The sequence below is a fragment of the Mandrillus leucophaeus genome, unplaced genomic scaffold, assembly GCF_000951045.1.
Source record: "Mandrillus leucophaeus isolate KB7577 unplaced genomic scaffold, Mleu.le_1.0 Scaffold207, whole genome shotgun sequence".
NCBI classification, from domain to species: Eukaryota; Metazoa; Chordata; class Mammalia; order Primates; family Cercopithecidae; genus Mandrillus; species Mandrillus leucophaeus.
The window spans coordinates 2,315,519-2,328,130 of NW_012102110.1; the positions used below are offsets into that span (position 1 = coordinate 2,315,519).

At 34.9% G+C, this 12,612-nt stretch overlaps 1 protein-coding gene across 1 annotated transcript in view; it reads left to right on the forward strand.

Moving 5' to 3' along the window:
* The window catches only part of DCAF6 (DDB1 and CUL4 associated factor 6), a 156,847-nt gene extending 144,353 nt beyond the window's left edge, over positions 1-12,494 (forward strand). The window contains exons 15-19 of the mRNA XM_011979919.1: positions 699-837; positions 2,708-2,864; positions 3,502-3,590; positions 5,483-5,588; positions 12,028-12,494. Of these exons, the coding sequence (XP_011835309.1) occupies positions 699-837; positions 2,708-2,864; positions 3,502-3,590; positions 5,483-5,588; positions 12,028-12,092 (556 nt within the window). The 3' untranslated portion in view covers positions 12,093-12,494. The remainder of the gene's footprint in view (positions 1-698; positions 838-2,707; positions 2,865-3,501; positions 3,591-5,482; positions 5,589-12,027) is intronic.
* The last annotated feature ends 118 nt before the right edge of the window (positions 12,495-12,612 follow it).

A 12,612-nucleotide genomic window follows, 5' to 3' on the forward strand; every position in this document is an offset into this window, starting at 1 on the left:
TTTTTTTTTTTTTTTTTGAGACAGAGTCTCGCTCTGTCACCCAGGCTGGAGTGCAGTGGCGCGATCTTGGCTCACTGCAAGCTCCGCCTCATGAGTTCATGCCATTCTCCTGCCTCAGCCTCCTGAGTAGCTGGGACTATAGGCACCTGCCGCCACACCTGGCTAATTTTTTGTATTTTTAGTAGAGACGGGGTTTCATTATTTTTTTTACCTAGTCTGTTTTTGGAACTTCTTTAAGGAGTATTTTAAATAAAATCTCAAAATAGAAGTCTATCCACTGCTATTATATGTTAGCCTTAGTTTCTTTTCATTTCTCGTTATGTGTTTTCTTAAATTGGAGAAGAGGGGAAAGAACATTGGATAAAATTTATTTATAGTAAAATTGCACATGAATTTTGTCTGTATTATGTTTTTATAAAATAGCCCTTTAAAAACCAGTTTGCCGCATGCTATTGCCTTTACTTTTCAACCAGTATCAAATTTCTAAGTGATCTTTTAACTAAAATACTTTGTTGTAGTAACTCAACTAGTCTTATGTCTCACTGTTGTGTCTGCCTTTTTATGCTTTTGGTTGGGGGTGCCTTATTGAGATAATATGTTCATGTATTTCCTAGATGTACTATATTTCCATCAGCTTCTCATGATCATTCTTTGTGAATATTTTTATTTATTTTTGCTTTTTAATATGTGATTCATAGACGCTCTGCTGTTGCCCGTATTCAGGAGTTCTTCAGACGGAGAAAAGAACGGAAAGAAATGGAAGAATTGGATACTTTGAACATTAGAAGGCCATTAGTAAAAATGGTTTATAAAGGCCATCGCAACTCCAGGACAATGGTACCAAATGTTCATGGCATTTTTTGGTGAAATTGCAGTTTCATACTATGAATGTTTTCCCGTAATGATTTATCTTCGTATATTGCCAGTGGGATTTCAGTATTACATTTATTAAATCTTTGGTTATCTCTTTATCCAACATGGTTCTTTTAGTCCTATAATATATTGTGAAAGACCATTATTTTTTACAAGAAAACTCTACTAAAAAAAATATAGATTAAAAAAATTTTTAGTTTATACAAGTAATCATTGCTTTTTTTTTTTTTTTTTTTTTTTTTTTTTTTCCCCCCTTTTTTTTTTTTCCCAAAAAATTTTTTGTGTTTTTTTTTTTTTTTTTTTTTTTTTTAGCTTGTATTAGCTTTCTTTGTTAGTTTTGGAGAGAAGGATTTGGATCTATAAAATCTAAGTTGATTGCAAAATATAGTCAGGCCACTTTTACCACTTTCAAGATCGACAAGTGAAAATTTGTTTTAGTGACTTACCAGATGAAATAAGAATAGACCAGAAATATCTGTGAAATCTTTTTGTAGTTTTTACAATCTACAAGTTTCTATACCCAGTGTGATATTAATTACTTAATAAGAAAAGTTTTTGAGATGACTAGTGTAACTGTTACTCTGATCCCTTTATATCTAGAAAGTGTTGTTCTCCTCATATTCATTGCATCATAAGGTATCTACAGAATCAGTTTTAATCCTTATTATTGCTGTATTACTCTTGCTGATGAATTTGTATCTTGCTTTCTTTAGGATCTAGGTTAAAAAATTAACTTTTGGGGTGGGGAAGTAATTAGCTATTTCTATAAATATCATTGCTAGTTACAATTTACTCATTTTTAAAAGGTTCTCATTATTAATAGAAGTAACCAATTTATATTTCTTGCATTTTATTGCCTAAAAGTTAGTATGAACATAATTAGAGGAAGGAGTGAGAAAGGAGAAGTTAAGTAAATGTAACAGTAGCTCAGATAACAATAAAATTGTCTTCCCTCTTTTGTGAGAGCACCAAAAACGGCAAAGTAGCAGCTGCAGTTAAAGGTTTTTAAAATCCTCGTTTGAAATACAAAGATTTTTGATGTTTCACTCGTGTGCATTCATTTAAAAATGTCATTATAACTATTCCAGTATATCATATGCCTTTTATTCTGCTTCAAAAATTAAATATGTTTATATCTTTCTCAATTGTGTTAGCTTATAATAGTTAATGAAAAAATTGGTGCTTTCTATTCTTTGAGTCTAAAGCAAAATACAAAAGATGATTTCTTTTTTCTGTGAATTATTTCATAGTCTTATAAAGCTAAATTGGTACAATTTTTGGAAAGTTCAACAACATATATATACACACACACACACACACACACACACACACACACACATATATACATTACCATTACACTGTCCAAAACCCAGAAATCCTATTTATCCATTTAGCAGTAAATAATTAAGCACCTGTTGTGTCCTAAGGACTGTTTCAGGTGCTATAAATACAGTATTGAACAAAGCAAAATCCCTATTCTTAAAGGGGATTTTCTATTACTTACTGCCATCTTACCCTTGCTGATGAATTTCTATCATAATTTAAAGAAACTAGAAGTCAGACTTTTGTCAAATTTTTTTTTAGAGAGAGAGGATCTCACTGTATTGCCCAGGCTGGTCTCAAACTCCTGAGCTCAGCCGGTCCTCCTGCCTTGGCCTCCCAAAGTGCTGGGATTACAGGTGTGAGCCACTGTGCCCAGCATCAATTTTTAATTTTACTATTTTCTAAGGCAGTTTTTTAAAAATGTAAGAATGAAAAAAATGGTAAGAACAGCATAAATATTTGTTTTAATAACTTTGATTTGAATTTTTAAATAATTTTTTTCAACCTTTAGATAAAAGAAGCCAATTTCTGGGGTGCTAACTTTGTAATGAGTGGTTCTGACTGTGGCCACATTTTCATCTGGGATCGGCACACTGCTGAGCATTTGATGCTTCTGGAAGCTGATAATCATGTGGTAAACTGCCTGCAGCCACATCCATTTGACCCAAGTAAGATCTCTTTTCTAGGGCGAGGGCTAGAAATTACTTGTATGACTCATCAGTCACACACACAAAAATTTTTTTTTAGTTGTTAATATTATAAGAATGATCCAAATTATCTGACTAGGCACCACTAGAGTCAATAATAGCTGTACTTGAACTTCAGACACCCCTATAATCTGCTTTTTGCACAAAGTAAAAGAAAATAGGTTAGAAAGTTTATCCTCCCAATATTTCTTCTAAGTTTTACAAGCTGTAAGAGGTTTGATATGACTAAACTTTTTATTGTATATCCAAATTGAACATCCAGTCATTTGTAGTCTTCCCATGTCTGAATTAATTTATCAGAACAAAAGAGCATTGCTCTTGTCTTCTTTTTGAAATTGCCCACATATCTCATAAAAGAACAATGAATAAGTGACCTCAACAGTGAATTGGAGTGACTTCAACATGGTCTTAAAATTATGTTCTAGGATAACTTTAGGAAATTGTCAAAATAATATTTTCAATTAACAGTTAAATGTGTAGTGTACAATTGCTGTTCAAGCTCAGTTTTGCTATATATACATATATGCATAATATAAGCATGTCTTGAATTAATGGCATGTTTCTAGGTTTCATATTAATATGTAAATTTCATTTCTAGTTTTAGCCTCATCTGGCATAGATTATGACATAAAGATCTGGTCACCATTAGAAGAGTCAAGGATTTTTAACCGAAAACTTGCTGATGAAGTAAGATTTTTATTGTACTTACTATAGACCATATTTCAATTTGTTCCTAAAATGCTTCCCTAAGAAAAATTAAAACAGTTTATTATTAGTTGCTAATATGAAACAAGTTAATGCAGTTAAGGAGGTCAAATTTTAAGAAAAAGAAAAATTAAGATAAAAGTATGTCTATAATACTAGGGAGGTAAAATCAAAATAGTAGCTTACTAATTATAATACTGATCATCAGTAATACCAGATTAGTGTGTAGTTTAAGAAAAACAGGTTTGAGTATTCACGTCATTACAATAAGGAATCACACACAAAAAATTCTGTCCTTTTAAGAAACTAATTTTATTATGGCTGTTTCTCCAAAAGCATAGCAATTTTTCCATTTTTAGTATAGCTATTTTTCCATTTTGAGTTTTTCTTAAAAAGGAAATGGAACTTTTTCAGAATTAGTATATAGCAGCACAAATGATTGAAGAATCTTTTCCTTTATCATTATATTTTAAGATATTTTTAAGCCTGTTGAAACGGTATTTTCAACCTGAGTTCTTTGGAGCTCTAGATTTCTTCTGGGATTGGGAGAGGGAAGGTAGATAATAGGAAGGCATTACTCTGGGCCTTTCCTCCCCAACTTCAGCCAGGGTTTTTATTTGTGGGTTCTCATATACTATTTCTTATGAAAATGAGAATCCATTGCTAAAAATGTTAGTAAGTTGGAAAACCACTACTCTAGACTGACTGTTCGTAGCACAATTCCCATGTATACTTTCACTCATTGAATAGACCTTTATAAAACACTTGATGTATGTGTTATACATAATGCTGGGTTTAAAAAAGATAAAGCCCTACCCTCAGAGTTTAGTAGGAAAGACAATGTAAACAACTAGAACATACTGTGGTGGGGTCTGTGTCCGTCAGAGGTATACACACAGTGTTTCGGAAGCCCACAGAGAGGAACAGCTGTGTTTGTAAGTGGGGTAGATGGGGTGGAGAGGTCTTCACAGAAGAAATAAGAATTGGACAGAAGTCTGAGAATAGTTCACCAGGCAGATTGGGAGCAAAGGAGCATTTAAGACAGAAGGATCAGCATGTGCCAAAGCATGAGAGGGTAAATGAACCATCAGTGTGCCTGGAACCCTAGAGTACATGCACAAAAGTAGCTCAATCAAACTAAACAGGTAGGTGAGGGTAAGATTATAAAGGGCCCTGTGAGGCACCCTAATGAGTTGGGAATTTATTATTTCAATATTGGGGAATTGTTGATCAGAGTAGCATCTTTCTTTTCATCTGATACTCTTCCTTTCATCCTTTTTTTCCTTTGCCATGTTTTTTGCTTTTCCACTTTTTTCCTTTGCTCATGGTTACATATTGCATCTCTGGATGTTCACGAATATTCAAGTACTATTCTTGGTACTTAAGGCTCAGTTCCTTGTTAACCCTTGCCCCAAAATTTATTTTTGAAGACTACTCTGCTTCAGTCAAGGCAATATCTTCTGAACGGATTCAAGTGGCCCATGGATAATAATTTAACTGTATTGTATCGCTAAAGTTATCAGTTCTCCTGTAGGGAAAACAAGGAACCTACAAAGTAAATTGCTCTCAGAAAGAAATTGCAAGTAAAAGCTAAATTAAATTCTTAACTGTTTTAAGCAGCCTCATGTTTTAAGTTTGACCTTTGTTTTTCTGCCAGTTGAAAGAGTTGTGTTCTCTGACCTTCCTCCTTTAAATGCAAGCTACGGTGATTGTTTGGCATTGAATAGACTTAAGGCAGAAATGTAGACATCAGATGCATAAAGAATGAAGTAATTCCTCCTGGTACTGGCTGATTGTTTATTGTTTGCCTGATCTTCAAGGAAAAGGTACAGTTACTCTTTGATCTTTGATATGATTTTTAACTTGCCTTGTAGGTTATAACTCGAAATGAACTCATGCTGGAAGAAACTAGAAACACCATTACAGTTCCAGCCTCTTTCATGTTGAGGATGTTGGCTTCACTGAATCATATCCGAGCTGGTAGGAACTTTAAGTATACTACGAAAACCACTTTTATATTTGAAAAACATGTTATTATTTAAGATCTACTTTAAAGGGGTTTATATATTTTTTAATACAACAAAATGAAGGTAGCTTAACTTCTAAACTAGGATTTCTGTGAATGCTTGTTCTTAGCACAGTAACTTAGTTCCTCATGAACTACATTTGTAGACCTTAAGATATAGTGCATATTCTTTAATGGTAGGTTTGTTGAAAATCAGTCATAGCCCAGACAAAAATAAACGTTACATGCTAAGAAATGAAACATACCTCAGTTTGTTTTTTCAGTATTTTTTTGTTTTAGATAAACTCTGAGGTGCAGTGCCACAGATACATAAAAATGCATATATTACAACTAATGTTCAAGAAGGAATCGAATAATTTATAACAAAAAGTCTAGTATCTGTTATAAGCAAAATACGTTTATCAAACAAAAGAGTTTATCACTCTTCACTGATTTCATAAATGTCTCTATACGTTTGGTATTAGCTCTCATTTAATAATAATAGCTACCATTTATAGAGTAACTATAATGTATCAGGCTTATACTAATTATTTCACAGTTTTATCCTCATTTAGCTCCAATCGTTAGCCCAAGTCACACAACTGATAAATGTTAAAGCCAGAATTTGAAATTAGCTACCAAGCCCTTACTCCCCTTTGAACTGTAAGGTTCACTTACAGAACTATATTGAAATCATTGATATGACATGCAAACCTCTGGATGGTCTAATCTCAAACTATTCTAGCTGATTTACAGCATTCTTTTCTTCTGTGACTACTCCATCCACACTGGCCCTCTTTGATTTTTGGGGATACATCAAACTCTTTCCCACCTCAGCGTTTTTATAATCGTGCTGTCCCCTCCCATCCTCACTCTGTTAAGATAACTTCTTATTTTAAGAACTGCATGAGCAATGAACTAAATATCACTTCCTCAGAGAGAGTGGGGAATGGAAACAAGTATTCCACACAAAGTAGACAGCAGATAGCATTTTTCTAAGCCCTTACAGAGGAGAGAAAGTGTAGCACATCTGAAAAATTGAAAGAAGACCCATATGTTTGTAATTAAAAGAATTAGAGAGAAAATAATCCTCAAATGTAAATGTTAACTATTACCAGGAAGGAGGGAAAACTTCAAATGGTGAAAATAACAACAAAAAATAAACCTGGAATGTAAACAAAAAATGTTAGTAGACCAACAAAATGTTTTTGTAATACTTCTTTGGGTTCCTCTGTTTATTAAATTGTAATAACACTTTAACTTTTTAAAAATATATTTTGTTCAATAACAGCAAGCAACCCGTAAAATTCATCCATTTGAATTCCACATTTGAGGAAGCCGCATTTTAAAACAAGAAAAACATTTACTGGTAATGACACCTAAAATGTGCTTACCCATCTAGTGGATGGCTCTTCTTCAGTAGTTTTCCTGCAGAAAATTCTCTTTCCAGTTGCACAAAAATCTAATTTGTGCTAATGTGGCAATGGTTGGTTAGTTAATAGCTACTACCATCCTTCTTTGGTTTTAGAATTAGATAAGATGTTTTATAATATAAAAATTCTCTTTCTTTCATCTCTTTTTGCCAGCAATCAAAAAGACAATTTCTAGTTGATTTAGTCAGCTTGTCTTCTTGCTTCTCTTATACAAAATACTAGATAGAATAAAGTGCCCAAGAGTTGTATTTCTGCTGCCCTTATCCTTAAGATATCTAGTTATTTGATGGGTCAGTTAGTCAACCACTCTTTTCCTCTCCTATCCAGTGTCCTGCATTCCAAGTACAATAATGTGTGCATGTTCAGGAGAGTTAAAAATGGACTTGGATCAAATAAGCACATGGTAGCCACAAAGTACCTCTTGGCTCTTCCATTACTCCAGAAGGCTTCCTAGGAAGTCCAGGGAATAGATAGAAGACAGTTTCTTTCTATTGGAGCTGTGATTTTTAATGAAGGATCCTCTTCAAATCACCTGTAGGGCTTTTACAAACTACAAATACTTACCTAGGTCTCACCTGCTAAAGATTCTGGTTCATTTTAGCTGGATAGAGATTAAGCTTCTACATTTTTAAAAAGCAACCAAAGTTCATCTCATGAATAATGCACTAAAGACTGCTAGTCTAGTGGCCTCTTGAGATGGAAAGGCAGTTCTGACATCCCTGGAAGTTTTGAGAGGCTTTGAAAAGATGGTAATGGTGTGCATGGATCATTCTAGACTCCTCTAGAATGTCTTAGAATCACTTTACTGCCCTGTGTAAAATTCTCCTTTGCCCACACATGTTCTTAGGGTAGAGTCCAAATGTGTTAACATGTCTTATAAAACCCTGCATTATCTCTTGACATTCTTCCCATTATACCTCTGGACTTTGGCACAGATAATTTTCATTTCTCTGTCATGGGTTTGCAAAGCCTGTCATCCTATTGAGATCACAGTAACTTATTAAATCGTTTTCAGATTGACTCCATCAGTAAGTGATACTAACTTTACTCCAGAGTAGACCTAATATTTACATACCCTTGATCTGCCTGCTTCTACTTCTCTTGTCCTCATTCAGTCTGATTTTCACACAGCAGCCAGAGGGATGCTTTCAAAATGGGTCAATTAATTTTTTTGTTAATAGCCAGATATGGTTTCTATTGTAACCACTCAGCTCTGCCATTGTAATGCAAAAACAGCCATAGACCGTATGTAAATGAACAGGTATGGCTCTGTTACAATAAAATTTAATCTATAAAAACAGAGCCAGGTACAGTGACTCATGCCTGTAATCCCAGCACTTTGAGAGGCCAAGGCAGGTGAATCACCTGAGGTCAGGAATTGACCAGCATGGCAAAACCCCATCTCTACAAAAAGATAAATACAAAAAATTAAAAATACAAAAATTACCTGGTCGTGGTGGTGCACACCTGCAATCCCAGCTACTTGGGAGGCTGAGGCAGGAGAGTCGCTTGAACTCGGGAGGTGGAGGTTGCAGTGAGCCAAAATTGCGCCACTGCACTCCAGCCTGGGTGACAGAGCGAGACTCTGTGTCAGACAAAACCAAAATCAGTAAGTGGGCTGTATTTGCCCATGGCCTATAGTCTGCTGACCACCTTTTTAAAACACAAATTAGATATCGTCCCCTCCTAAAATTCTCAGGGACTCCCAATTGCTCTTAAAGTAAAACCCAGACTTCTTACTCTGGCCTTCAAGGTCCTACATGACATACATTCTGCCAACCTCTGACTTCCACTCAGTCCACCTTTTTTTCTAGCTCACTACATTTTAGCCATACTGGCCTCTCTTCCTCAAACTCATCAAGCTTAATAGCACATTTAGGACCTTTTCACTTGTTGTTCCTCTGCCCAACTTTGCCCCCAGGACTTCACATACAATTGAGGACTTAGCTCCAATATCACCTCCTTAGAAAAGTCTTCCCTGGTAGTGTGGTGGCTCATGCCTGTAATCCCAGCACTTTGAGAAGCTGAGGCGGGTGGATCATGATGAGGTCAAGAGATTGAGACCAGCCTGGCCAACATGTTGAAACCCCGTCTCTACTAAAAATACAAAAATTAGCTGGGTGTGGTGGCACGCACCTGTAGTCCCAGCTACTCGGGAGGCTGAGGCAGGAGAATCGCCTGAACCCAGGAGGCGGAGGTTGCAGTGAGCCGAGATCGCACCACTGCACTCCAGCCTGGTGACAGAGCGAGAATCAGTCTCAAAAAGAAAGAAAGAAAAGTCTTCCCTGGTCACCCAATCTAAAGTTGCTTTCTGTGTCTTCTCATTTCTTCCCTCCCACTTAGTCATTCTTTGTTCATTGCCTTATTTTCCTCAAGTACTTATCACTCTTAAGTTTTAGTTTCTTTATTTATTGTCTTACTACAGATTAGAGGAGAAAAATACAGGTGGTACCTTGTTTGTTGTCTGTCTTCCTCCTTAGAAAGTAAGCTTATAAAGAGCAGAGACCCAGTTTGTCTTAATTGGCAGCTGGGTCTTTAGGCTCCTAAAACAGTGCCTACCACATAGTAGTTGGCTCAATAGATATTGAATAATCTGGTAAATAAGTACACATCTAGTATCAAATCTCTAGCCAACAATGAGTTTGTATTATTTCTTTTAAAGAAAGTAAATAAATTCTTTGTAAAGGATAGCCTGGAAAATAAAACAACAGTATTTTTTTGTGGAACACAGGCTTCCATTGGGGAATTTTTTTTCTTATTTACCTTCCCTCTCTCTGCAGCAAACTCAGTATTTCTTCATATCATATCCTTCCCGCCAAAAATACTTTCCTGAAGAAATATTCTAACAGAGAATAAAAGGAACCTTTCTGCAAATGTAAACCTTATTTACAAAAGCAGTTTGACGTTGCCTACTTTTGAAAAACAATATACATAGAAGTGATTCTTATTTCCAGTTTTTATGTAAAAGAATACACTGTTCTTCAGACCTTCTTGTCCATAATTGCCAACCAGAGATTTGTGTGTTTAACTGCTTTGCAGCCTTACTACTTCAGTAGCATTTCATGAACAGAAGATTTAATTTATTCCAAGAAGTTGGGCTTATATTCTGGAAGAGGTGATTGTGCATCATTTAAATGAATTGGATTTGAGGAGAGAACAACTATTCTGCTTTCCTCATTTCAGAAGCCACTGTCACTTATTCTGTCACCTATCGTAAAAGACTCTTGGCCCTCATTTGTCTCTTTATTGTGTGCTTCTGAGTGCAAAAGTCTAACCACTACTGATTTAAAGGCTGTGACATTTTTTCTTAACTCTCTATTATCCCATCTTCTTTATAATGTGACAACCAAAAGAAATTTGGGTAAGAAGCCTGCCAACTTTGAAATAGGCCGTTATTGCTTTATCATGCTCTAACATGACAGAATAGGTTTCTTGAATATATTCAGTCATAAACTCAGGTTTCCCATTCCTGAGCCCTAATTAAGTAGAATAGCAACTTCATGTTTTGTTCTCTCTTGAAAGTATCACACAATAAAAACAATGTAATTTTTTAATACTAATATCCCTTAGGTAGCATTTTATTGGTCAGAAATTCTTCTACTGTGTTTAAATTCCTTACTGATCTATAAAGGTCTGTTCATTTTGTTCATTTATTTTATACTGAATACTTATTTGTATAATTAAGGTTATAAAGGTTACACATACATTATCTCATTGGTTTGACATTGGATTAGAGTTGGTATAGAGGAGATTTAATCTAATTCACTTGGACAATTAAACAATTAAAAGGGATATATAGTCCCTTCAGTGTACTTTTCTTGGAGCTGTTGACCTAGGAGCCAGTGGGAGCATTTAAGCCTGTGTAGATAATAAATAAAATCTCAGGATTCAGTCTTCTCTTGCTGTTGACAGTGGGACTGAACTGTTTTCCTTATGCTTAACCTTAATATTTTCCATGTTACTATGTGGAAATGTTTCTGGGGCAGAAACATCCTAGTTCCATCTCAGTGGTGGTAGTGATTTCATTCTGTTGCCTTCTTCACAATACCCTCATGTAATGTATCTTACCTTCCTAAAACTTACATTCATTTATTCAGTAAACCTTCATTGAACATCCTATATGAGGCTCTGAGGATATAAAGATAAAAAGAAGTAACTCCTGCCCTCCAGGAACTCACAGTCTGGTCTGCAAGAAGACATGCAAACAACTGTTACTGTAATTAGGATCATCATTATGAAGTTCATACAAGATATTCTAGAATGTGGAGGAGGGAGTTCAAAATTCTGCAGATAGCCTGTTTGGAAACGTCCAGGAAGTTTCACAGAGGGGATAATAGTTGTATTGAGATGAGTAAGAACCTTTATACCTAAAGAGTTGGGCAAAAGTATCCCAAGCAGAAGAATAGCAAGTGTCAATCCTGAAAACTTGACAGAGCATACTGTACTCATCAGTTTGTAAGTTTATATTCACTTGAGTATTTAACCTAAATAAGCTCCTTGAGACCAGAAACTTAAATCTGTTTTGGTCACCATTGTATCCTCAGGTTTTAGCACAATGCCTGGAACATAGTATTTAATTTAAAAAAATCGTTTTACAAACAGAATTACACAAATCCTCAACAATGGTCCACATATTTTCTTTCACACAGCCGCCTCCTCATTCCCCTTTGCAGCACCTGATGTACCTCCTTAGAAACCTAGACTCCAAAGAACACTGTTTGAAAACCACTGCAGTAGAATATAATATATCAGGATTATAGGAGTGGGTTTCTTTTTTCATTTTTATATGTTTTAGAATAACATGCATAATCAAAGCTAATAATACTGTGTTTTTTCTACTCTTTTATTTGCCTCTAAAAAACATCCACACATAGTGGTGAACTGATTTTTAATGAGTTTTAAATAAAAGGCATTGAAAAATATTTATAATTGTAATTACTAAAAGTATTTCTCTTTGCGATTCTCTTATCTGTGTTTCCAGACCGGTTGGAGGGTGACAGATCAGAAGGCTCTGGTCAAGAGAATGAAAATGAGGATGAGGAATAATAAACTCTTTTTGGCAAGCACTTAAATGTTCTGAAATTTGTATAAGACATTTATTATATTTTTTTTCTTTACAGAGCTTTAGTGAAATTTTAAGGTTATGGTTTTTGGAGTTTTTCCCTTTTTTGGGGATAACCTAACATTGGTTTGGAATGATTGTGTGCATGAATTTGGGAGATTGTGTAAAACAAAACTAGCAGAATGTTTTTAAAACTTTTTGCCGTGTATGAGGAGTGCTAGAAAATGCAAAGTGCAATATTTTCCCTAACCTTCAAATGTGGGAGCTTGGATCGATGTTGAAGAATAATTTTCATCATAGTGAAAATGTTGGTTCAAATAAATTTCTACACTTGCCATTTGCATGTTTGTTGCTTTCTAATTAAAGAAATTGGTTGTTTTAAGATACCCTGAATTTGACTTTTTATTTAATGCCTTGCTACTTTGACCCACAATTTTCCAATCTCTTGTAGCATATGACAGCTATTTTTCTGTATTTTCTAGATTTAACAACGTTTTCCTTTTT